Here is a 24,177-nt window from a genome sequence, read left to right on the forward strand (position 1 = left end):
TAGAGTTCTGCTGGCTGATTCTAGAGCTTTCTGTGAAAATCCTTAATTAATTACGTGGCAACGTGGTTCTTGTGGGCTCCCACATTTTGGCTAAAGTAAAATTTGAAGGAAGGCTTTGCTAGGCAACAGGAGGCCTTTTTCAAGACTAAATTCTGTATGAGAAGTGATTTGGAGGAGTTTACTGCTACTGAAATATCAAACTTTAATCTTCTAATTCCCTTCAGCACCTCATCTGCCTGTGGCCCATGGCCCTTTCCTACCACACACCACCCCAAAGCAGGGAAACCTCCCTTCTCCCCCTGAACTTCTTTGCCTCCCAGCCATCTTTAATCATCATGCAAGGAGATGCTGGTCCTGGGATTGGTCCAACCAAAATGGGGCGGGGCAAGCAAGTGAGCAGGCACTCAATAGGCTGTGGCGCTGAGGCCCACCTAAAAGAAGTAGCCTCTGATTGGTCCCAGCCCACTCTTTGAGGAACACCTAGTGTTACAAAGCTTCTCTCTCATTTTCACCTGGCAGGGCAGGGTCAGGCTGCTCCTGTTTGGAAGTGCTAAACACCTGTCACTAAAGGAGAGCAATTAAATGCTTCATAAAGTCACCTCAGACGGCAGCAGTCAGCTATGAAATAGCACCAATCCATTTGCCAAGCAAGAGGCAACTGTGTAAAGCAAACAGCGGAGTCAAAGTGTTGCTTGTAGTGCTTTCAGAGGGCAAAGTGTATGAAGAAAATCACCCGGAGATGCCTCAGCCATTCTGGCTATTGCTCTTCAGAACTGGCAGCGAAATCTTAATTAATCCCATTTTACTGACTCATAACAGGAGAGGAAGCATTTTTGTTTTTTTTAAAAGGGACATTCTTTAAAGAGGAATGTTCAGCAGGGCTTGTGGTACGTTGATTCCAGTGGTGGGTTTCTCCCCACCTCTGAGGATCAGGGTGTGAGGGTGGGCAGAAGTTTGCCAAAGTTTGAATTTTATTTTGCCTACAGAGCAGGGCCCGTAATATCTGCTTGTTAGCCTAAGGCACTTGGCTTATTGAGTGGGGAATTAGTGGTTCCTGTGCAAACACACAGGATATCGACAAAATGCTTCGTCTCCAAGTTCTGTTGCGGTTATTTGACTCCTGACTCTCGTCTTAGCATAGGGAGGGCAAGAAAAAACTAACCAGGGGGGAAAGCTTCCTTTTCCTGCTAGGCCCAGTGTGGTGTAGTGGTGAGAGCAGGCATAGGCAAACTCAGCCCTCCCGATGTTTTGGGACTACAACTCCCATCATCCCTAGCCAACAGGACCAGTGGTCAGGGATGATGGGAGTTGTACTCCCAAAACATCTGGAGGGCTGAGTTTGCCTATGCCTGAGTGAGAGTGTCAGACTTGGGACCTGGGAGACCAGGGTTCAAATCACCTTTCAGTCACGAAGCTTGCTGGATGACCTTGGTTGGACCGGTCACTGTCTCTTAGCCCCTAACTTACCTTACAGGGTTGCTATGAGGATTAAGTGGCGTGAGGGAGAACCATGTGTGGCACTTTGAGCTTGGAGGGAAGGTGGGATATCAAGGAAACAAACAAGAAATAATTGTGGGTGCAATGGACATGAAGCCAACAATGAAATGTATGTGGCTAATATAGTCATTGTGCATTGCTATAATTTGCCCACTGTTACTTCATTAACCCATTAGATTTAGCTTCGGGATCCTTCTTCCTGAGACATGTCCTGTCAGTCCCTTCCCCGATTTATTCAATGTATAATGTATTCTGCAACGGTATTGACACAATAGGTAAAGGGACCCCTGACCATTAGGTCCAGTCATGGCCGACTCTGGGGTTGCGGCGCTCATCTTGCTTTATTGGCCGAGGGAGCCAGCGTACAGCTTCTGGGTCATGTGGCCAGCATGACTAAGCTGCTTCTGGTGAACCAGAGCAGTGCACGGAAACACTGTTTACCTTCCCGCTGGAGCGGTACCTATTTATCTACTTGCACTTTGATGTGCTTTTGAACTGCTAGGTCGGCAGCAGCAGGGACCGAGCAGCGGGAGCTCATCCCGTCGTGGGGATTTGAATCGCCAACCTTCTGATCAGCAAGTCCTAGGCTCAGGGGCGCCGACTTATAAAAAATATTGGGGGGGCCCATACCGGGGTCCTGCCCCGGGAAGTTTTCTAAATTTTAGATGAAAATTAGTGAGTTTTAAAGTTTTTTAAAAGTATTTTAGAGTCATATGATCAACATTAGAACTCCGAAAAATCGACTCTCTATAACTCCACACTCCGGGAAACTCGACAAGCCTGAAACATTTTTTGGCTTTGAAAAAAGAAACAAAACATAAACACGCACGGTATTTTCGTAAAAAGCTAATTTAATTTACAGTAACAATTATGCTTATAGACTATTACAGAGCAGTGAATATATAGCTCTGAAAAGACTGAAATGATATTTAAATAAATCCTAAACTATCATTAAAAGAATGAAACATAAAATATTGCTGTCGCACAGTAATAGCACTTTGATTAATAAGTGAAATAGCTAATTTAAGCTTACTTTGAATAAGGCTGAGGGTTCATTAAATAAAAATAATATCTCAAAGTTAATGCTTTAATACAGTTAATAAAGTTAATACAGTATGCCTAATACTGTATGTAAATACTGTAATACTGTATGTAAATAACGGGCTTTAATTGGGTCTTACACCCTAAAAATATTTAAGTATTTGAAAATAACTAATACAGTACTATAGTAATATAGAAATACAGTACTAAACTAGTACTAATATTTCGAAACTGAAAATTTAACATTCTGTATGTATTTAATTCTCTATTTTATAAAGATTTTTAATATCTGACAGTGAGTTTGGAGTAGCCCAATGCAAAAATCCTGAGGATCCATGTGGATCCGTGCTTTGTAACCACGTTTTTGCACCACTGTGACCCTAGGCAACAGTGGGTGCGTGATTTTTTTGGTGCAAGATGTAGCCATGGACATGCTATGTGATCTGATGGTGAATTTAGGGTGACCCAATGCAAAAATCCCGAGGATCCATGTGGATCCGTGCTTTGTAACCACGTTTTTGCACCATTGTGGCCCCAGGCCACAGTGGGTGCGTGATTTTTTTGGTGCAGGCTGTAGCCATGGACATGCTATGTTATCTGATGGTGAATTTGGGGTGACCCAGTGCAAAGATCCTGTGGATCCATGCTTTGTAACCACGTTTTTGCACCATTGCAGCCCCAGGCAACAGCGGGTGCGTGATTTTTTTGGTACAGACTGTAGCCATGGACGTGTAATGTGATCTGATGGTGAATTTGGAGTGACCCAATGCAAAAATCCTGAGGATCCATGTGAATCCGTGCTTTGTCACCACGTTTTAAATGGGGAGGGAAGGAAAAACACAGAAGGGACAAGAAGCACAAGAGGGGTGTGCGGAGAAACAGCTGGCTAAGAATGCAGGGGAGGAGTTTAACGGGGTGGGGGGGAGGAAAGGAAGGCAAAAGTCCCCCCCCAAGCCAGCCCCCCCCCTCTCTCCCACCTGCGAGTCCCTAGAGCACGGAGAGGAGGAGGAGGTGGGCTGGAGCCTGCACGCAGTGTGACTAGGAAAGAATTAGAAGGAAGGACTCGATCCTTTCCTTAACCCTCTGCTTGCCAGGAGGGCAGGGGATTCCCTGCTCTTTGTTGAGTTTGAGCAAACGCAGCAACAGAAGCGGGTGGGCAGTAAGACCCTGAGGCAGAATGCAGGAAAGCAGCAGCTTCCGCCTTCCCTCCACCCGACCGACCGATCTTATTTTTGCCTGATTTTGCCTATTTTTGCCCCTGCACTCCGGCGAGTCAGCTCCAGGGACCACACATTCGCTCAATAACACGCACAGACATTTCCCCTTACTTTTTAGGAGAAAAAATCTGCGTGTTATAGAGCGAAATTTACGGTAATAATTTTCTTAAATTATTGGGGGGGCGGAGCCCCCCCAAACGAATTTTTGAGGGGGCTCGGGCCCCCTCAGGCCCCATGGAGTCGGCGCCTATGCCTAGGCTCTATGGTTTAACCCACAGCGCCACCCGTGTCCCTTTTATTGATACAATACTAGCATGTTAATGGAGCATCCACACATCATTCTGTTTTGTTAGTTCTGTGATGCTTCCACTGTGTTTCCTCATTATTGCCATCTGGAGAGATGCGCTTCTTCCAGTCTGGGACAACAGAAGTTCTAAGACCTGTGTGAATTGGAAAAGTAGCAGTACAGTGGTACCTCGGGTTAAGAACTTAATTCGTTCTGGAGGTCCGTTCGTAACCTGAAACTGTTCCTAACCTGAGGTACCACTTTAGCTAGTGGGGCCTCCCGCTGCTGCTGCACCACCACCGCACAATTTCTGTTCTCATCCTGAAGCAAAGTTCTTAACCCGAGGTACTATTTCTGGGTTAGCAGAGTCTGTAACCTGAAGCATCTGTAACCTGAGGTACCACTGTATGTCCACCCTGATACTTGTTCAGGAGCATGCCGCATTGAAACTGAGAACTTATATAACCATCCCAGGAGAACCAATTTAGCCACCTTCAGATCCTTGGAAATAAATGTAATATTAAAAATAAATAAATGCATCCAAGGACAGCAGCCTTGTGTTTAATCTCCATCTTCCAAGCTTCTTTGGAAAAAACTCCAACAACCGCTCAAACTATTTAATTACTGGCCTGGCTAGGAGTGTTTCATGCACCAGCTCTTGAAAGGAAATCTCCATAGCAGCCTTGCTTGGGCCTTTCTTGGGTTTGGCACAGTCATCTAGAATTATTTATCCAGCTGCTGCAGAGATGGCTGAGACTATCCAGTGGCTGATATGAAGTTGGCTTGCTTTTGCAAAGACTCCCCTGTGATTGTATTGTGTTTGAATGCTGCGTTGAGGAGGATTGAGAATTACTGGGGTGGTGAGGTGTTCTGTGAGACTAGGATTTTGGGGGTGGGAAGATAGAACCAGGCTGTTATAAAAAACAGAAGACTGAAGATCCTGGAAGGGGCTTGGATCAGTGGTAGAGCACCTGGTCGCAGGTTTGATCCCTGACCTCTCCAGGCCAAGGTAGGAAGACATCCTTGTCTGTATCCCTGCAAAACTGCTGCTGGATAAACCAATTGACTCAGCATATGGCTGCTTCCAACCTTCCCATGAAAGAGGAATAGGTAAAGGTAAAGGGACCTCTAACCATTAGGTCCAGTCGCAGACGACTCTGGGGTTACAGTGTTCATCTCGCTTTATTGGCCGAGGGAGCCAGCGTGCAGCTTCCGGGTCATGTGGCCAGCATGACTAAGCCGCTTCTGGCAAACCAGAGCAGCACATGGAAACGCCGTTTACCTTCCCGCCAGAGTGGTACCTATTTATCTACTTGCACTTTGAAGTGCTTTCGAACTGCTAGTTTGGCAGGAGCAGGGACCGAGCAATGGGAGCTCACCCCGTCGCGGGGATTCGAACCGCTGACCTTCTGATTGGCAAGCCCTAGGCTCTGTGGTTTAACCCGCAGCACTACCCGCTTCCCCTGAAAAGAATAGGAAGCAGCTAAATCAAGCATGGGAAACCTGAGACCCGGGGAGATGTCATGATTAAAATGGCACTACTGCAACCAAAGCACGCATTTGAATGCAGTTAAGACCACAGAAAGCAGTGAGACTTTGCATGCTTCTTTGTGCACTAGGCTGTACTTTGTTCTTTTGGAAGACTTCTACAAAGGCATTTTGTTAGTTAAGCTGGCAGAAACAGATTTAATTGAATATTTAGAGTAAATGATATTAAGGCCTGATTCTCAGGGCTACCAACTTCCTCACCAAGACAATAATGCAAAGGATGATGTTGCACAGACCTAGGAACCTAGAAAGCAACAGGATACTGACCAACACATCTATCTCAGAATTGTCTGTCTACACTGAATAGCAGTGACTTTCAGGCATCTTTTCCAGGACAAACTGGACTTGCTGAGGACTGGAGCTTGTAAAAGCATAAGAAGTGATTGCTGGATGAGGCCAAAGGTCCATCTATTCCAGCATCTTGTTCTTGCAGTGGCCAACCAGATCCTTATGGGAAACCTGCAAGCGGAACCTGAAGAACACCACACTCTGATCACTGGCCCTGCTAGCTAGGGATGATGGGAGTTGTAGTCCAACAACAGCTGGAGATCCAAGTTTGGCAAACCCTGGCATAAGACAACCCAGAATGAGATGCAAAGAGGCATTGGGGCTCCTGCATTAAAGGAAATGTAGGTTCCCTCATCTCCCTGAAACGTAATCATAGGAAGTAACAGATAAAATTATGGTACGGTTTGTCACTGAAGGCCGGAACAAGGTCATTTATTTGTTGCACATGAGAAAAACTAAAAAGTCCCCCTCCCCTTTTGGTGGGTTGGGAGGGGGAGAGAGGTAAAGTGTGATGCTCATGGACTGTGTGATTAAACACTTAGCCAAGTAGAGCTGTTAAAAATTGACAGACACAGCAGGCGAGGAATAATTAGAGTGTCAGAATTTCCCCATGAGGGAGGCAGCAAGAGTTAGCGGGTAACATGGACCATTTAATGAGAAAGGCAGAAAGGGATTGGGGAAACATCAACAGCAGCGCCGTCAATCAGTGCTTTTATAGACCACAGCTGAGAAGCTCATGTCCAGAACCAAAGCTTGAGGACCACATTCAGTTGGGGAACATTAAATTGTCGCCTTGTGTTTAAATTCCATAGTTTCGTCCCAACTTAAGGTAAAGGTAAAGGTACCCCTGCCCGTACGGGCCAGTCTTGACAGACTCTGGGGTTGTGCGCCCATCTCACTCAAGAGGCCAGGGGCCAGCGCTGTCCGGAGACACTTCCGGGTCACGTGGCCAGCGTGACATCGCTGCTCTGTCGAGCCAGAGCCGCACACGGAAACGCCGTTTACCTTCCCGCTGGTAAGCGGTCCCTATTTATCTACTTGCACCCGGAGGTGCTTTCGAACTGCTAGGTTGGCAGGCGCTGGGACCGAGCAGCGGGAGCGCACCCCGCCGCAGGGATTCGAACCGCCGACCTTTCGATCGGCAAGTCCTAGGCGCTGAGGCTTTAACCCACAGCGCCACCTGCGTCCCTTTCGTCCCAACTTAGACTGGGATAATCATGGCTCCCTTCTAAACTGCTGTCTGTCTGTTGACTGAACCTTGCCTTACGTGGCTTAGAATGAGGTCCAGGCTGACTTGTTGCTCCCCCAAATTTTCAGGGCTGAAGGAGTGAATTTGTGAGCATGCATTTCACTTGGGGTCAACATCTGTGGAGGTTTTTCAGCAGAGGCTTCCAGGCCACCTATCCTGTTCCTCCCAATAATACAATCCTCAACAAATGTTCCCAAACCTGCAATGGAAAGAAACTTAGATTCTCTTCCCTCTACCCCCACGCTGCCCCAATTCAAGTCAACTGCCCCAAAGACAGCAATCATTGATCTTTTTGTTGAGAGGAAGAATTAATTCCAGTCCATTAGACACCAATTCATTATCTTCGGCAGTTTCCTGGGGAATCCAAATGCAGTCTGTTTACAAAATCACTCTGAAAGTCCCAGACTGTGGGGAGATAAAATGTCATCAGGCTTTCAGGAAAGCATAGAAGTGAGGAAGGCTTACCAAGATAGTTTGGGGTGTGACAACCTCTCATTTCTAATTATTACTGACTGTAATGTTTGCATATCATTGCTATTCTACTTCCACCTTACAATTTTCTACTTTATATACCTGCCAACTAATGTTTCATTCCATGCATCTGTCAAAATGGGTTTGAGTCTATGAAAGCTTACGTTATAATACATTACTTAGCCTTTAAGGTGCCACAAACCTCTTTGTTGTGTATTTTGGTTTATTATCTTCAGTCCGCAAGGCAGAGTATTTTGACAGCTGGGGACTTCCTTTACAGAATTTATTTTAGCATTAACAAAGAGAACCCAGACACCTGAAAATGCCTTTACAAAATTCTTCTTTAGAAATTAGCTTGCGGCTAAAGCAAGCAAGGCAAGGAAAAAGGCAATATTTTCCCCAGTTTTGCATGGCACAACGGTCAGGTTTATAAATGCATGAACATCACTTCAACCTACCTGCACCCTGCAATAATCATCAGAATCTCTTCTTTGTGTGACTCCTCCACAAGAGGTTTGGAGGGTGGCAACACAAGAACAGGCCTTTTCTGCAGTGGCTCCTCATTTGTGAAATGCTCTCCCCAGGGAGGTTTGGCTGGGGCCTTCATTATACACCTTTAAGCACCAGGCAAAAATGTTCCTCTTCAACCAAGCCTTGGGCTGGTTAACATCTTATACCCCTCTTAAATGAGTTTGGGGGGTATTGGTTTATTTGTTCTTGTTTTTATTACACATTTTCCCCTCTTGTGTTTTTATGCTGTGAACCACCTTGAGATTGGATGAAGGGTGAACCACCTTGAGATGGATGAAGGGTGGTATGCAAATGTAAACAACAACAACGGCAACTGAAGATGCCTTTTCTAAATCAGACCCTTGATCTATCTAGATCCCTATTGTCCATGCTGGCTCTCCAGGGCTTTAGGAAGGAATGCCCTCATAACCCAACCTGGGGATATCAGGAATTGAACCAGGGAGCTTCTGTAGTGAATGATCTACAGCCCTTCTCCTCAGGAATGCTGTAGAACAGCCTTTCTCAACCTGTGGGTCCCCAGATGTGGTTGAACTACAACTCCCGTCCCCCCGAGCTAGCAAGGCCAGAGTTTAGGGATGATGGGAGTTGTAGTCCAACAACATCTGGGGACCCACAGGTTGAGAACCGCTGCTGTAGAACAAAGATAGGGACTGGGCAGAGGAGGCACAAGGGCCGCAGAAAGATACCGACATAGAACAATTTTTGGGGGAAAATGGACTGAAAAAGATTTCACAGGAAAGCAAAAGAATTTTGAATCAGCAAATAACAGAACAAGAAATAGAAGGTGCCATTCAAAATATGGCATTGGGCAAATCTCCAGGACCGGATGGACTAACTTCCAAATATTATAAGGTTTTGAAAGAGTGGCTAGTACAACCTTTGAAGGAAGGTTGCAATGAAATTATGGAGGGGAAAAGGGCACCAGATACGTGGAAAGAGGCCTACATCACGCTTATACCAAAGACAGAGACTGAAAAGACTCAACTTAAGAACTATCGTCCGATCTTGCTATTAAATGTGGATTACAAAATTTTTGCTGACGTTTTAGCAAAAAGGCTGAAAACAGTTTTGATGGAGGAGATCCAAAGAGATCAAGCAGGCTTTCTCCCGAGAGGACATTTATCAGACAATGTGAGGAATATAATTGATATTTTGGAAAAGCTTGAAGTGAACGTAAATACTAAAGCAGTCTTGATATTTGTGGATGCCGAGAAACACTTTGATAACATTTCTTGGAGTTTTATGATGAAGAACCTCCGGGGGATGGGGGTAGGCCAAGGGTTTGAAAATGGTATAGGCGCGATATACTTGGAACAAAAAGCAAAACTTATTGTAAATAATGAGGTTACAAAAGAATTTAAGATAGAAAAAGGGACACGTCAGGGGTGCCCAATCTCTCCATTACTTTTTATATCAGTCCTGGAGGTGTTGCTGAATAAGATTAGGAGTGACCAGTTGGTTAAAGGGATACAGGTCGGAGCTAAACAGTATAAACTGAAGGCATTTGCAGATGACTTGGTACTTACTTTACAAGAGCCTGAATCTAGTACAAAAAGAGTTTTGGAAATAATTCAAGAATTTGGTCAAGTGGCAGGTTTTAAGTTAAATAAGTCTAAAACGAAAGTATTGGGAAAAAATCTAACAGCATTTGAAAAAGAAAGGTTTCAGAATGAGACAGGGTTAATGGTAGTTAAGAAAGTGAAATATTTGGAGATAAATATGACATCTAAAACTGTGAATTTATTTAAAGATAATTATGAGAAGACTTGGACAGAAGTCAAAAAAGATTTAGAAATTTGGACAAATATGAAGCTTTCCTTGTTGGGTAGAATTGCGGTTATAAAGATGAATGTACTGCCTAGAATGTTGTTTTTGTTTCAAACATTGCAAATACTGGACCAGATGGATTGTTTCAAGAAGTGGCAGAAAGATATTTCTAGGTTTGTCTGGCAGGGCAAGAAGCCAAGAATTAAATTTAAGATATTAACTGATGTAAAAGAAAGGGGCGGTTTTGCCCTGCCAGACTTTAAACTATATTATGAATCAGCAGCTTTTTGCTGGTTGAAAGATTGGCTACTTCTTGAGAACACTGACATTTTGGATTTGGAAGGATTTAACAATACTTTTGGGTGGCATGCATACCTGTGGTACGACAAGGTTAAAGCTCACAAAGGGTTTAAAAACCATATTGTCAGGAAAGCATTATTTAATGTTTGGATTAGATATAAAGATTTGTTGGAAAGTAAAACTCCAAGGTGGTTGTCACCTATGGAGGCAAAGGCTCTTAAAAAACTAAATATGGAGGCTAAATGGCCGAAATATTGGGAAATTTTGGAACAAGAAGGGGACAGATTGAAATTGCAAAGCTTTGAGAAATTAAAAGGGAAGGTGAGGGATTGGCTGCATTGTTATCAAATAATGGAAACTTTTAAAATGGACAGGAAAATTGGCTTCCAGGTGGAAAAATCAAAATTAGAGACAGAACTGTTAGAACCCAGTACAAAGAATTTGTCAAGAATGTATAATTTGCTGCTGAAATGGAACACTCAAGATGAGACGGTTAAATCTGCAATGATTAAGTGGGCTCAGGATATGGGTCATAACATTATGTTTGCTGACTGGGAAAAGTTGTGGACCACTGGGATGAAGTTTACGGCATGTAATGCCTTAAGAGAAAATATTATGAAAATGATCTACAGATGGTACATGACCCCAGTCAAGCTTGCAAAAATCTATCATTTGCCTGATAATAAATGTTGGAAATGTAAAGAAATTGAAGGAACTTTTTATCACCTTTGGTGGACGTGCCCAAGGATTAAGGCTTTCTGGGAAAAGATCTATAATGAAATTAAAAAGGTACTTAAGTACACATTTTCTAAAAAACCAGAGGCCTTTCTCCTGGGCATGGTCGGCCAATTGGTGTCTAAGAAGGACAGAACATTTTTTATGTATGCTACAACAGCAGCAAGATTACTCATCGCAAAGTACTGGAAGACACAAGATTTACCCACCGTGGAAGAATGGCAGATGAAGGTGATTGACTATATGGGTTTGGCTGAGATGACGAGCAGAATCCGAGACCAGGGAAGAGAAACGGCGGAAGAAGATTGGAGAAAATTTAAGGACTATTTAAAGAAATATAGCAAAATTAATGAGTGCTAAAATGATGTAGGATTAGAAATGAAGGAGTTAATAGCGACAACGGTTAAATTAAGGAGAGTAAGCAATATTAAAAGTAAGTTAAAAATAAGGGAAGGATTTGCTGAAAATAAATTTGAAATTGGAATACAGAAAGGGGAGGTATGAGGAAGTCGGGAAAGTAAGCTACAAGAAATTAAGAATTGAACTTATATATGTTTTATGTTTTATTATGTTTTGTGTTGTGTTTTTTATGTTGTGTTTTGTTAAATTTGGTGAAACCTTAATAAAAAATATTTATTAAAAAAAAAGGGACGGGGCAGAGGAGGAATGGTGGTGACCGTCTCCCCATCCTGACCCCTCCAAGGAGGAGGAAGACAGTATAAATTTACAGCAGGGTTTTGAGGGAGGTCACAGCTCAGAAGCAGATGAGGGGGGAAGTTGGGAAATCATGGGAGAGCCAGAACAACACCCGGCTGACACGTCATTAGAAAGCATGCCAGACCCTCCATCTCCCAGAACCCAGCGAGCCTTAAAAGTAGGAGAGCAAAGACCTTAAAGACAGAGGGCACATAGCAGCACCTATAGAAGTGATGAATGAGGAAGTGGGAGAGACAGGGTGTGTGTGGAGATTCACTCGGGACAACGGCTTTATCCAAGAGGCTGGGTTCTATAGCCTCTCTGTGCAAAGACTGAAATAAAGAAGGATGCTAAGAAACTTTTCCTTGTCTTTATAAATCCTAGGCAACCAGCCGAAAGCTGCTGACAGCATCCCGACAGATAGGGAATATCAGACCTGGGGCCAACTAGGCCTCTCTATCTGGCCTTCTTCCAGGTCATGCCTCTTCCCTAGCCACCCCCTTCACTGGTCCTGCTTCTCATCCCCCTGGAGTATTTCTGCCTGGCCCAGATGTACCCTAGAACTCTGCTGCTTACTTGTCTAGATAGTGTACAGAAAGGTTGTGTGAGAGCTCACTTGACTCTATGGACCTTTGGTCTGCTCCAGCTGGACTCTGCTTCCCACAGTGACATGCAGGGAGATGGAGTGGGCTGCAACAGAAATTTTTAGGATAGCAAAATAACTTGACCCAGCAAAATGTAGAACCTGAGGTGGTCCCTTTTGACCATTGCTGTTGTGAAATTAGTGACTTCTCTCTCTCCCATTCTCACGTATACCTATGTATTTTTTTTTATATCCAAGGTGATATTATTGTGCAGCCCAGTGAATGTTCCCGCCCATTGCAACGATTTCCATTTCCACTAATGATGTTGTTTTAAAGCTTGTACCATCTGGTTCTCCTCTCATCTGTTTTTAACCTGTGATCCTTCTACGGGTTGCTGTGCCATCACATAAATTATTGCTGAACTCTGAGGTCTCCATCTTAATGCAATCCGTGTTCACAAATACTTTATTGCTCCACAACCTTCCTCTGGAATACTGGTGCAAAAATATGCTTTTAAGCAAGCTACTGAATAATTTCATTTAAAAAGGAAGAAAACCAGAAAAGTGAGTTTGTATTTGAAATGGGAACTACTTAGCCAAACCATGAAAGTTGAAGTGAGGTTATTGTTTCATGATCACTGAGATGGAAGTAGCTACGTAGCTGATCTGAGATGTTTTCCCCTCCGTGCTGTGTAAAATGATGAAGGAACCACAGTGGCTATCTCTGGCCCTGTGTATGTCAGAAGCTGCAGGATCTGACTGTAGCTCCCTGTGGAGCTCAGCAGTTTCAGCAGGCTCAGCAGAAAACCAAGATCTGCCAAACTGCCCAAAATGTTTAAGGGGAAAATGAGGGAGGGAGAAGCTACAAAACAACAACAACAACCCAAAGAGGACTGAACAGGCTCAGTGGGCTTTGAATGCCATTTCTTTTAGGGGGAATGAAAACCAAGATGAAGAATGGTAATGGAATGGAGTCTCCTGCGAGATGGCATGGCTGGCTGGCTGCAACCCTAGACAAGAGCATTGCAGCTCCCGCTGGATATAGCTATACCCTATAGCCATACCCTATAGTTACACAGTTTGAGAATATTCAGCTTATTTATAGGTAAACGGGTAGGCTTATGATATCATAACAGAACCCCTGAACACATTCAAGACTCACTATCTAAGGTATGTGACTCTTTCCAAAGATGAAAGAACTCCATGTGATTTGTTCTGTCTTCTTTTATTTAAAAGACTCTTAAGCCAACATGAGCAAACCCTCATTTATTTCCTGTCTGTCTTAAATCCTATACAGATCAGCTTGACATCATTTCGATGGCTGAAACTACCATGATGCCCGAGGAGATAGAACTGGAGATGGCAAAGATCCAGAGACTTCGGGAAGTCTTAGTCAGGAGAGAATCGGAGCTCAGGTTTATGTAAGTAAATAGTTTTTTCGCAGTGATGGGTGGTACCCATTGGGACTGGTGAGGTGGAAGGCAGGGAGCCCAAACAGTGGATGGAGCCAGAGTCAATGGCAAGCGGGTCCAAAATTCACAAGAAGGTTAAAAGTACATGGGGGAAAGTTCTGCATGGGAAGGTCAAAAGTTCATCCTAGGAATCTGAAAATTCACAGGACCTAGAAACGTAACCAGGACTCTGTCCTCTTTCCAATTGGCTAAAAGGCCAGGAGGAGTGGAAATACTGAATATAAGTCCAACCAGAAGATGGGGTAGTTAGTGGAAGGAAGTTGTGGAGTCAGAGAGTGGATCTACACTTGTCATTTATAGCATTAAAAATGCATTATTAAAATATGACACCAGAGGGTACTGCAGAGCACTGAGCCACTGACGAAGGGAAATTGCCATTGGACCTTATAGAATGTTCAATTTAATCATGTTTAGAAGATCAATGTAGATCCAACCAGAGATTTGAAGAACTGAAGTCCTGCAAAAGAGAAGAGTTGAAAAACTGAAAAGTGTTAGAGATGGGCACGCATAATTTTGTATAGCTATTTTTTATTAGGCAACTAATATACGGAATTTTAAAATCCGCTCAGTAATTCTTCTGTTGTAGCAACGATGCATGATTTTAAACTTTTATTCCTTATATTGTATTTTATTGTATTACAATTAAGTGTAAGTGTTCAACACAGGTACGCCATTGACCTCCCACACTTAGGGCACCCCTGTTAAAGATCTAAAGGCTGAGGCATTGGAATTCTGGGTAAATAAAGATGGCAGCCAGCCCCCACAGATGGCAGCCAAGCTTCAGTCCCATTCATTAGTGGCTCAGCTGCCAATCTACCACTAAAATAGGCACCCAGGGGCTCTAAGCGAAGGGTGGTGAGTGGAGCTTCTCAGTAGGTCCAGGAGGTGACCTTCTAGCACCTGGGCCCCTCAGCCATTGCCCAAGCTGACTGGCACCAGGCCTGCCCTTATCATTTCTTGCCCTGAGCAATCTCCTCCTATTACAACGTCAATCAGGGAAGCTGAGTTTCAAGCCTGTAGCAAATTTACAGCAAGGGATTAAAAGCTTCTGGAAATGATGGGCCTTGTCACCACAGCCATTAAGTATGTCACGATCAAAATAGTAGTTAGGAGCAATTGCACCTTCAGGAGCAAGAGCAGGATTAGGAGCCACCCAGACCTGGTACTGCACAGTCAAGTAAACACCTGTCTTGTCAAATTCCATCTAGACCCAGTGAGTCAGAGTCAAATCCGTGCCTTGTGAGCACTGAATTTCCCCCCTGACGTTTTGCACCTCGAACAGTGCAGAGCACTTGCAATCAAAATGTTTTTTCTCCCCTGTAGAAAAGGCTACGGAGGGAGCCATCTGTCTATCGTGCTTTGTTCATTGACTTTTCCTCCCTCGGCCTGTTTGTTTTTCGTTTCCAGTTTGCCCTTTTAATTTCCCCAGTGTTCACAATGGAAGCTTCGCCCGGCGCTATTTATCACTGATCAGGTGGGAAGATGTGAAGGCCGCCGCTGGGAGAGCTTTGGCAAACCTCTCCTGTTTGACTGGGGCTTTGCCTTCTTCCCCCATAATTCATCCTCCCAGGAACATTTTGCCGCTTGAGGCAAACTGGAAAATGATGCCTCCCACTGGCAGTTGTAACTCTGTGAGGGGAACAGGAGTCTCTTAACAACTCTGAAAACTATTAAACTACAACTTCCATATAACTTTGGGGGAAGTCATGACTGTTTAAAAGTAGTATGCTTGTTCTTTAAACATACAGTTCAAATGTGGCCTAAGAATAGACCCAATTAAATCAATGGGACGTTACTGTCTTGAATCCTATTCATTCCAATTGGGCTGTACTCTAAACCAAGGGTAGTCTTTGTGCCCTCCATATATTAAAAGGTAAAAGTAAAGGGACCCCTGACAGTTAAGTCCAGTCACAAACAACTCTGGGGTTGTGGCGCTCATCTCGCTTTACAGGCCGAGGGAGGCGGCATTTGTCCACTCCGCAGACAGTTTTTCCGGGTCATGTGGCCAGCGTGACTAAGTCGCTCCTGGTGCAACGGATCACCGACACCAGAGCAGCGCACGAAAACGCCATTTACCTTCCCGCCGGAACAGTACTTATTTATCTACTTGCACTTTGACGTGCTTTTGAACTGCTAGGTTGGCAGGAGCTGGGACAGAGCAACGGGAGCTCACCCCGTCACAGGGATTCGAACCGCCAACCTTCTGATTGGCAAGCCCAAGGCTCAGTGGTTTAGACCACACCGGCACTCGCGTCCCTCCAGATATTACTAGATGGCTAATTCCATTGGTCATGCTGGCTGGGGCTGATGGGAGTTGTAATCCAACAATCTCTGGAGGGCTCCACATTGGCAACCCCTGTGCTTTGCATGTGATGCTCTACATCTGGAGTATTAATGTTTGATGTTTTATTGAGTTTTTAATGTTGGGAGCTGCCCAGAGTGGCTGGGGCAACACAGTTCGATGGGTAGCAAATAATAATAATAATAATAATAATAATATATTAATAATCTCTATTTGGGGACTTGAGATCTCACTGCTTGGCACCAGCAGATCCCCTGTTCCTCACAATATCCAGTATCCATTCCCCAGAGAGGCATTTCATTTCTTAAGTCAGTTAATAATAGCTACCAAGTGTGCTGCTTCATAATCTCAGGAGCAATTATATCTCATGTTGCAGAGCATGTAGAGAGACCCGACTTTGCACTAGTAATCAAGCGCCTAGCAGGCAGCCCAACCATTTTGTCTGCTGGCCAGGGAAGGCAATTAGTCCGTGTCCTCCTCTGGCTGCTTCCAATTAGAGAGTGGTTTCTTCTTCCAGTTGCCCTCTTGCCTCCCCTCTGCAGAGAACCAAGATGACCCCCCTGCTTGGTCTGAAATACTTTCATAAATATTAACAGGGCCCTGGAAATGTTGCTCTGGGAAATCTTATATAGACAGCGGATCTGTGTAGAGAGGTGTGTGTGAGAGAGGGAGGGGGGGGGAGAGAAAGAGAAAGAGAGAGGGGGGGCATCAGGGCCAGCCCTGTTCCCTGAAGTCCAGTGACCCATGTACACACCTCAGGCAAAGGGGTCTGTACCCATTTCTGCAGGCTACAGATGGTGCATTCCTTGATAATTATAATTATAGTAATAATAATATGCTGTCCATCTGACAGGGTTGTCCCAGCCACTCTGGGTGGCTCCCAGAAGAATATTAAAAACACGATAAAACATGAAACATAAAAAACTTCCCTAAACAGAGCTGCCTTCAGATATCTTCTAAAAGTCAGATAGTTGTTTATTTCCTTGACATCTGATGGGAGGGTGTTCCAAAGGGCGGGCGCCACTACTGAGAAGGCCCTCTGTCTGGTTCCCTGTAACCTCACTTCTCGCAGGGAGGGAACCACCAGAAGGCCCTTGGTGCTGCACCTCAGTGTTCGGGCTGAATGGAGGTGGAGACGCTCCTTCAGGTATACTGGGCCAAGGCCGTTTAGGGTTTTAAAGGTCAGCACCAACACTTGATGAGTTGAGTCTGCACTGATGTGAAAACTCCTGCAGATACCAGCACCTTCAGACTGTGCCACCAGAAGTGTGGTTCTAGATCACATACTTTACTGGTCTTCTCATATTCCGGTGACTTCACTAGAGAGATGCCTGGCAGTGCTGGCTCAAGGATCTTCCCTATTTCCAGTGTTCCTTCTCCTCCAGGAAAACTGTTGCCTTCTAATTAACGCTGCAATTTCCCTCAAAGACAATTGTTCTCGTGATATGAATCCCATTTCTCAAAGTGCTGTTGCACAGAACATAATAGGCAATTTGCTTATTGCTGAGCATGTGTTTAATATTGGTTCCTCCCTACCCCCAAGAGAGAAGCAACATTTTAAGATGGTTAATTAAAGGAAAAGGCGCTGCCGTTTAATGCAATGAAGCCTGTGTGTGTGTGTGTGTGTGTGTGTGTGTGTGTGTGTGTCTGTGCATAGCTGTCAACTTTTCCCTTTTTTTGTGAGGAATCCTAATTGGAATAAGGGAATTTCCCTTAAAAAAAGGGGAAACGTTGACAGCTATGTGTCTGTGTAAAGCCGGTTCTGTGATCAGAAGGAACCAAGCAAGAGCCCCAGAGAGGAAACCTAAGAATTCTAAGCTGGGCTGCAATCCTTTGCTCCCAGGTAAGGCATTGCGGGAGCCGTAGGACAGCACAGATTTCCTCCTTTGTGGTGGATAGAGAGGTCTATGTGTGGAGCACATAGTAGTGGCAGCTGAGACTGGTCGGAGGGACAACAAGGAGCCCAACAGTAGGTGGCGCCAGAGCCAATCAACCAATTCTAAGTTTGTCCCCATCCTCCTCCCTGCTGAGTTCCATAAGGGCAGGATTGAGACTAAAAAGTTGGAAGCGGATAGCCAGGACTGGTTTTGTAAGCAGGATGCCAGGCAGGTGGTGTGTGGCTGAGGGCAGAATGAGGTTGACGGGTCAGCACCCCCACCGCCTTGTGCCAGTCATGCAATGGCTGCCATAAAGTGGTGTGCCAAAACACAAAATGGCTGCCATGGAGGTGTGAGTGGCTGAGTCTACCAAAAGAGGAACTGATCAGGAAGAGCAAACCAATTCTCAGGAGGATATCATTATGGAGACCTTTTGTGGGCATCCTAGGAGGTCATGGTGTTGGGGACTTCAGAATACAGACCAGAATGGAAAAATCCAGGCAGCAATATTTCTTTAAAAAAGTCTTCTATTCAGTTTGAATTTTGTCAGACAAAATCAAAAAGGGGTGCATTCAGGAAGAAATGAGAGAATACCCCCAGTCAGTCAGATGCAGACAACTTTTATGCCCTAAGGCAAAGCAACAGTTCAGCCCCCCTTTCCACCTCCCAGACATCCTCCTTTATGCATATTCATTGAAGCTCAACCAATTAGAAAATTGGTGGTGGCCTTTTGGTTCCAAACTGCTTTCTCCATTAGGTGGCACTGATGGCTTAAAATCTATCTGACCTATTTACTAGTTCCAGTAAATACCACTTGACCCCCACCTGTGTTTGTGGTTTTAGCAGTTGCTAGGCTTAAGTCTGCTTTTAGAACTTTGTGGTGAGCTAGACATCCTGCTTCTTGCTCTCTCCTCGGTGTTTACCAGAATTTTGGTCAGCAGCTAGCTACAGGTGCGAAGTGTTCTGACCACACTTGCTGCATTTGCAAAGAATGCTTTTGCAAACAGAAGAGAGATAGCTTTTAGCCTTTTTAGCTTGCTCCTTATAAAATGGCGTTTTTGGATTAGCTTGCTCTCTATAAAATGGCCTCAGTCTGGCTCTCTAGTATTACCAAGGTGGGGACTTCTGGTCTTCACTCCTTCAATGGCAGCCCCCCTTTCCATCAGGAAAATGCTGACTGGTTACGGTTCTCCATTTTCGTTTTGATGGATCTATAGGTACCACATCATGGAGCCAGGATATGGGTACGTGTAGCTGCATTGACCAATGCTCGTTTGTGAATGGCGGAACGGTTAAGTAGCAGTGGGAGAAGTGGTAGTCCACTCGTGGCATCTGTTGGGGCCAAGGTGCATACCAGACATTTTTACTTATTGGGGGTTGGTACAGTGCTCTACCCCCCGATTGACAGTTGGTTACCCCCCCCCCACAACAGCAAGAGCGGTCCAGAACTCGATAGATTTCGACCGTCTCTGCAAGTTCCCGTATAAGCACTACCCATGCGCGCTGGACAGTGGTGTGGAAGAGAAGCCACAGTCGGGTAGTGGGATGTTTCAATACGGCAACCTCATCAAACCCCTGTTTCCAATAGCCAATGAGCACGCCGTCTCTTACCACCGGCAAGACGAACCAGTCGTAGCAGAGGTCAGCAGGCCAATAGGGTTGGTATGGCTCGGTAGGGTCAGGGCAATAAGACATAGAGCAAGTCCCATGGTGGATCTCACCAATTGAGGCTTTAACGGTGAAGAAAACAAACATGGAGGGAAAAAACGCCACCTATGAAGAAATGTTAAGAAAAACAGACCAAGGGCCAAGACTTAGACCTTATGAAGAGATAAAAAATCTATTCACTGGGTGGTTGCAATACCACCAGGTGAATGATTTGCTAAAAGAGGACAAGAAGAAGTTGGGTTTTGATGACAAAAAATCAAAATTCAATGTAGAAGTAATAGAAGGTAAAAACAAAACCCTATCTAGAATCTATGACATACTTTTAGAGTGGTATACAAAGGACGAGGAGGTGAAGGAGGCAATGATTAAATGGGCAATTGACTTTGGTTATAACATCGATTTTGAAAGGTGGCTGGAAGTGTGGAATTGTAACATAAAGTTTACAGCATGTATGTCTCTGAGAGAAAATGTTTGGAAGATGCTATATAGGTGGTACCACACCCCTGTGAAGTTGGCCAAAATGTATAGACTAAAAGATAAGAAATGCTGGAAATGTGGGGAGGTGGAGGGTGACCTATATCATCTATGGTGGACATGCAAAAAGGTGAAAGGCTTTTGGGAATCGGTTTACAATGAGCTTAAAAGAATATTTAAATACACTTTTCCCAAAAGACCCGAAGCCTTTTTGCTGGGAATGACGGGTAAAGATATTAAGAAAGAAGATAGAACGATATTCCTCTATGCCACCACAGCAGCGAGAATGTTATTGGCACAATATTGGAAAGTGGAAACTATCCCCAATATAAATGATTGGCAAATTAAAATGATAAAATATGCTGAGCTTGATAAATTAACAGGTAAATTAAGAGACCACGATGAACAGAAATCTCTGAAAAATTGGAGTAAATACTGGAACTATATTGGAATAAATGCTTAATGTGATTGGCGGGGTCAGAACAAATACTACCAGCGTGTGAATTTAGGCCTATAGATTAAAAATCAAATACGTAATTGGAAGCAGATATTTGATACTTACCAAAAGGATGGAAGGAAGTCCAGGAGGCGGTTTCTGTGGGTGTTTTTTTTTTTTTTAATCTTTTACTGTTTTGTGAAATAGCCAGATTAATCTATCTTTGTATAGTTAGAGAGAGGAAAAAGTTGGCTTGTATATCTTGACTCTCTTTTTTGTTACAATTTTTTCTTTTGTATTTGGTTGTATGTTTGTTATGTGTATAACCTTAATAAAAATGTATTTGGAAAGAAAAAAAAAAAGACATAGAGCAAGTCAATAAAGAAAATAAGAGAGAAAAGAGAAAGTCTTTGTGACTGTCCTTGTGATGATTAGTCGCAGGATCTCGTTGCCCGTGGCCCAACGCATTCCCGGTAGCGTCAGACACAAGGTGATGATCAGCTTCAGAGGGTCAGCAGGATTTCTCTTGCAAGTCCAGACACCCTCCGACTTCTTCAGACACATGTGATGCACCCAAGGGATCACATCGGCTACTTTCACTGCAGTTGGGGATGAGGGGGTCGCCAGACGCTGTCACCCAGTTGGAACTGGTGAACCGGCTCAGTGGGACTGGAGGAAATACCTGGAAAGGAAGCAAACACACACGACACACCTTTGGGATATAGCAGCAGATAATTAGTTGAGATAGGTTGGGGATGTAGAGTATTCTCCCAAGGTGTGCTTTAGCAGCTGGGCCTCCCAAATGGGTGGATTCGTGGTAATTCTTCACAATCACGCTGGCCAGATGCTGGGGCACAAAAACACGGCTGTCTGGTCCTTCCTGGAGCGTTGCTCCTTCTTGACGTGCCCACTGATGTTCATCGAGGGTGTAATGCAGTTCCACATCATCCGGAGTGAGTTCTGGGATTATTCTTTTGGCATAGCAGGCATTTCCTGGAAATCTGGGCTGCCAGTTGATAAAGGTTGGCTATATAGACATACTTCTCCAGCTGCTTGGTTGTGGCATCTGGCCCCATGTGGGTGGACTCATGGTATCTCTGAATTATCTGCTGGGAAAGGGACTCTGGGATCTATATCCTATCATCAGGGGTAAGGTACCATCCTTCTTTGGACAATGTCAACTCCTGAGCATCTGCAGTGTCCCTTTCCTGCTTTGTATGGGCTGGTTTGTCAGCAGTGCTTAAGATCCCTTCTGGGACCACTGCTCCAATAACCGAGGCTGGGGCTGGTTCCCGGGCTGCTTCCTTGGCCACTCTGTCTGCCAATCGATTTCCTCTGGCCACTTCCCCTGGTCCAGTCTTGTGTCCATAACCTCAATGCAATCGTGCGTCTGCTCCTCACCTTCTCCTACCGGCAACAGGGTAGCTGGGTTGAGGGCAGTGGTGACCTGAAACTTCAAACGTGGGTGCAACAATAACATCTGACACTTTCTCATCTTCGCTTGGGAGCATGTCAAACAAAGCTGGGACTGCATGCGTGATTACACAGTGTCTTGGCCAAAGGTGAATTTGTCTGCTTTGTCCAGTAGGATGGCGACTGCCACAACTGCCCTCATGCATGGCAGTAAACCTTCTTCTGCAGATGCCAGGCGCTCAGATAAATATGCCACGGGCTGCTGCCAGCTCCCCAATTTCTGGCACAGCACTCCCTTTACTGTTCCCTGGTCTTCATCCACAAACAGGGGAAAAGACTTTTCTGGATTTGGGATACTCAGCGCTGGTGCCTGCTGCAATGCCCTCCTTCTCCTTGACCTACGACGTGCCACGAGCCAAGTCCGCCTGGAGTTCAGCCAGTGCTCCTTGGTGCTTGGTGTTCAGGTGCTTCACCTGAGCCTCCAGTTCTGCCACCTTCTGCTGCTCGGCCTGCAGCCTCAGGTGGGCCTGCTCCTGCTCCCCGCTCAGGACTCGGACCTTCTCCTTAAGCCTCCCCAGCTCCCCTGGGTCTCTTTTGGCAGCCACAGAGGAAACTGCCATCTGGTGTTGCAGCTCCTCCACCTTGGTCCTGGAGGCTTCCCTTAGTTGCTGCAAATATGGAGGACAGCAAGTCCACCATTGCCTGGGGTTTTTCAGTGAATGCAGGGGTGTGGGTCTTCCAATTCATCAAATCGGTGGTGGTGAAGGGGACGTATTGGAGGGTGAAGGGGGGAGCAGGGAGCGGCTTGTCCCAAACTACACAAAGGGGGGGTCAGGACTTCTGCTTCTCCTGCCTCTGCGGTGGACCTGGACCGCTTTATGTACTCCCCCAATGCTTTGACTCGAGCATTGCAATAAGCTTTTTCAGCTTCTCAATACATAGTGGTCGAACTTCTGTATTTGTTCATCCTTTCCCTCAATTCTTTTTTTTAAAAATAAAATATTTATTGAGATTTTTTAGATATAAATGCAAAAAGAATAAACAATATAACATATATCTTAACATAGTTTCATAGCTTCTTTGGACTCTCTCACGTCTCCCGTTCTCACTTTCATCACTGTGAAATTTTACCAGCAATTTATCACCTTGTTTACATTCTTATATCCCCAAAAATTTAAGTGTTTAAATATGATCTAGTGATTCTCCAAAAATTAATATTTTCTTAAATCTCGCTTATCTTCCTAATTCCATCTAATTTAGTGGTGCCAAATTATTTATGATCTAGCATCCTTCTTAACATTCAACCAAATTACAATGTTTTTGTAAATAAATCTTAAATTTCTTCCAATCTTCTTCAACCTTCTCCTCTCCCAGGTCTCGGATTCTGCCAGTCATCTCAGCTAGTTCCATGTAGTCTATCAGTTGCATCTGCCATTCTTCCAGCGTGGGTAGTTCTTGGGTTTTCCAGTGCTTAGCAACGAGTATACTTGCTGCCGTTGTTGCATACAGAAAAAAAGTTCGGTCCTTCTTTAACACCCTCTGGCCAACAATGCCCAGAAGGAAGGCCTCTGGTTTCTTAGGGAAGGTATACTTAAATACCTTTTTCAACTCATTATATATCATTTCCCAGAAAGCCTTCACTTTAGGGCACGTCCACCAGAGGTGAAAGAATGTTCCTTCATTTCCTTTACATTTCCAGCATTTGTTGTCAGACAAATGATATATTTTTGCAAGTTTAACTGGGGTCATGTACCATCTATATATCATTTTCATAACATTTTCTTTCAAAGCATTACATGCAGTGAAGTTCAGCCCAGTGGTCCACAACCTTTCCCAGTCCTCAAACATGACTTTCCCTCAATTCTTTAAGGTTGGGGTATATTTTGTCCAGGATCTGGTCACTGGGCTCTGCCTTGTCTCCTTCTGGGCTGGCTAGTAGCCCTCCTCTTATTGCTTCGGCTCCTGGGGCCACATACTGAGGCAGTGGTGGAGCTTTGGGGATATGGGGCTGTCCCTGTCCTCCCAAGGGGCCACCACGGCACTGGGAACAGACATTTTCCTGCCTGTGCTCCTTTAATTTCAATCCTAAGGGCCATAATTTTGCATTGATCAGTCTTACATTTCTTCAGCCGGGGGGGGGGGGGTTATTATCACGTCAACCTCTAGGACTTCATCCATAGTCACAAACTCATCCAAGTTAAATGGAGAAAGCTCTTCTTCCTCTTTTGGTTTTATGCAGTTTTTTTTTAAACTTCTAGTAGTTCTCACAGCAGACACCTGACCTTGGCTGCTCACACCCTGTGTCAGCTTTAGGTGTCCGGATTAT

General features: G+C 44.7%; 1 protein-coding gene across 1 annotated transcript in view; it reads left to right on the forward strand.

Annotated features, from left to right (window-relative positions):
• The window catches only part of LOC310831311 (bMERB domain-containing protein 1), a 53,182-nt gene that overhangs the window by 15,740 nt on the left and 13,265 nt on the right, over positions 1-24,177 (forward strand). The window contains exon 2 of the mRNA XM_083711869.1: positions 13,507-13,630. Within this exon, the coding sequence (XP_083567995.1) occupies positions 13,507-13,630 (124 nt within the window). The remainder of the gene's footprint in view (positions 1-13,506; positions 13,631-24,177) is intronic.

Source organism: Podarcis gaigeae, assembly GCF_964106915.1.
Source record: "Podarcis gaigeae genome assembly, chromosome: 14".
In the NCBI taxonomy this organism is placed as follows: domain Eukaryota; kingdom Metazoa; phylum Chordata; class Lepidosauria; order Squamata; family Lacertidae; genus Podarcis; species Podarcis gaigeae.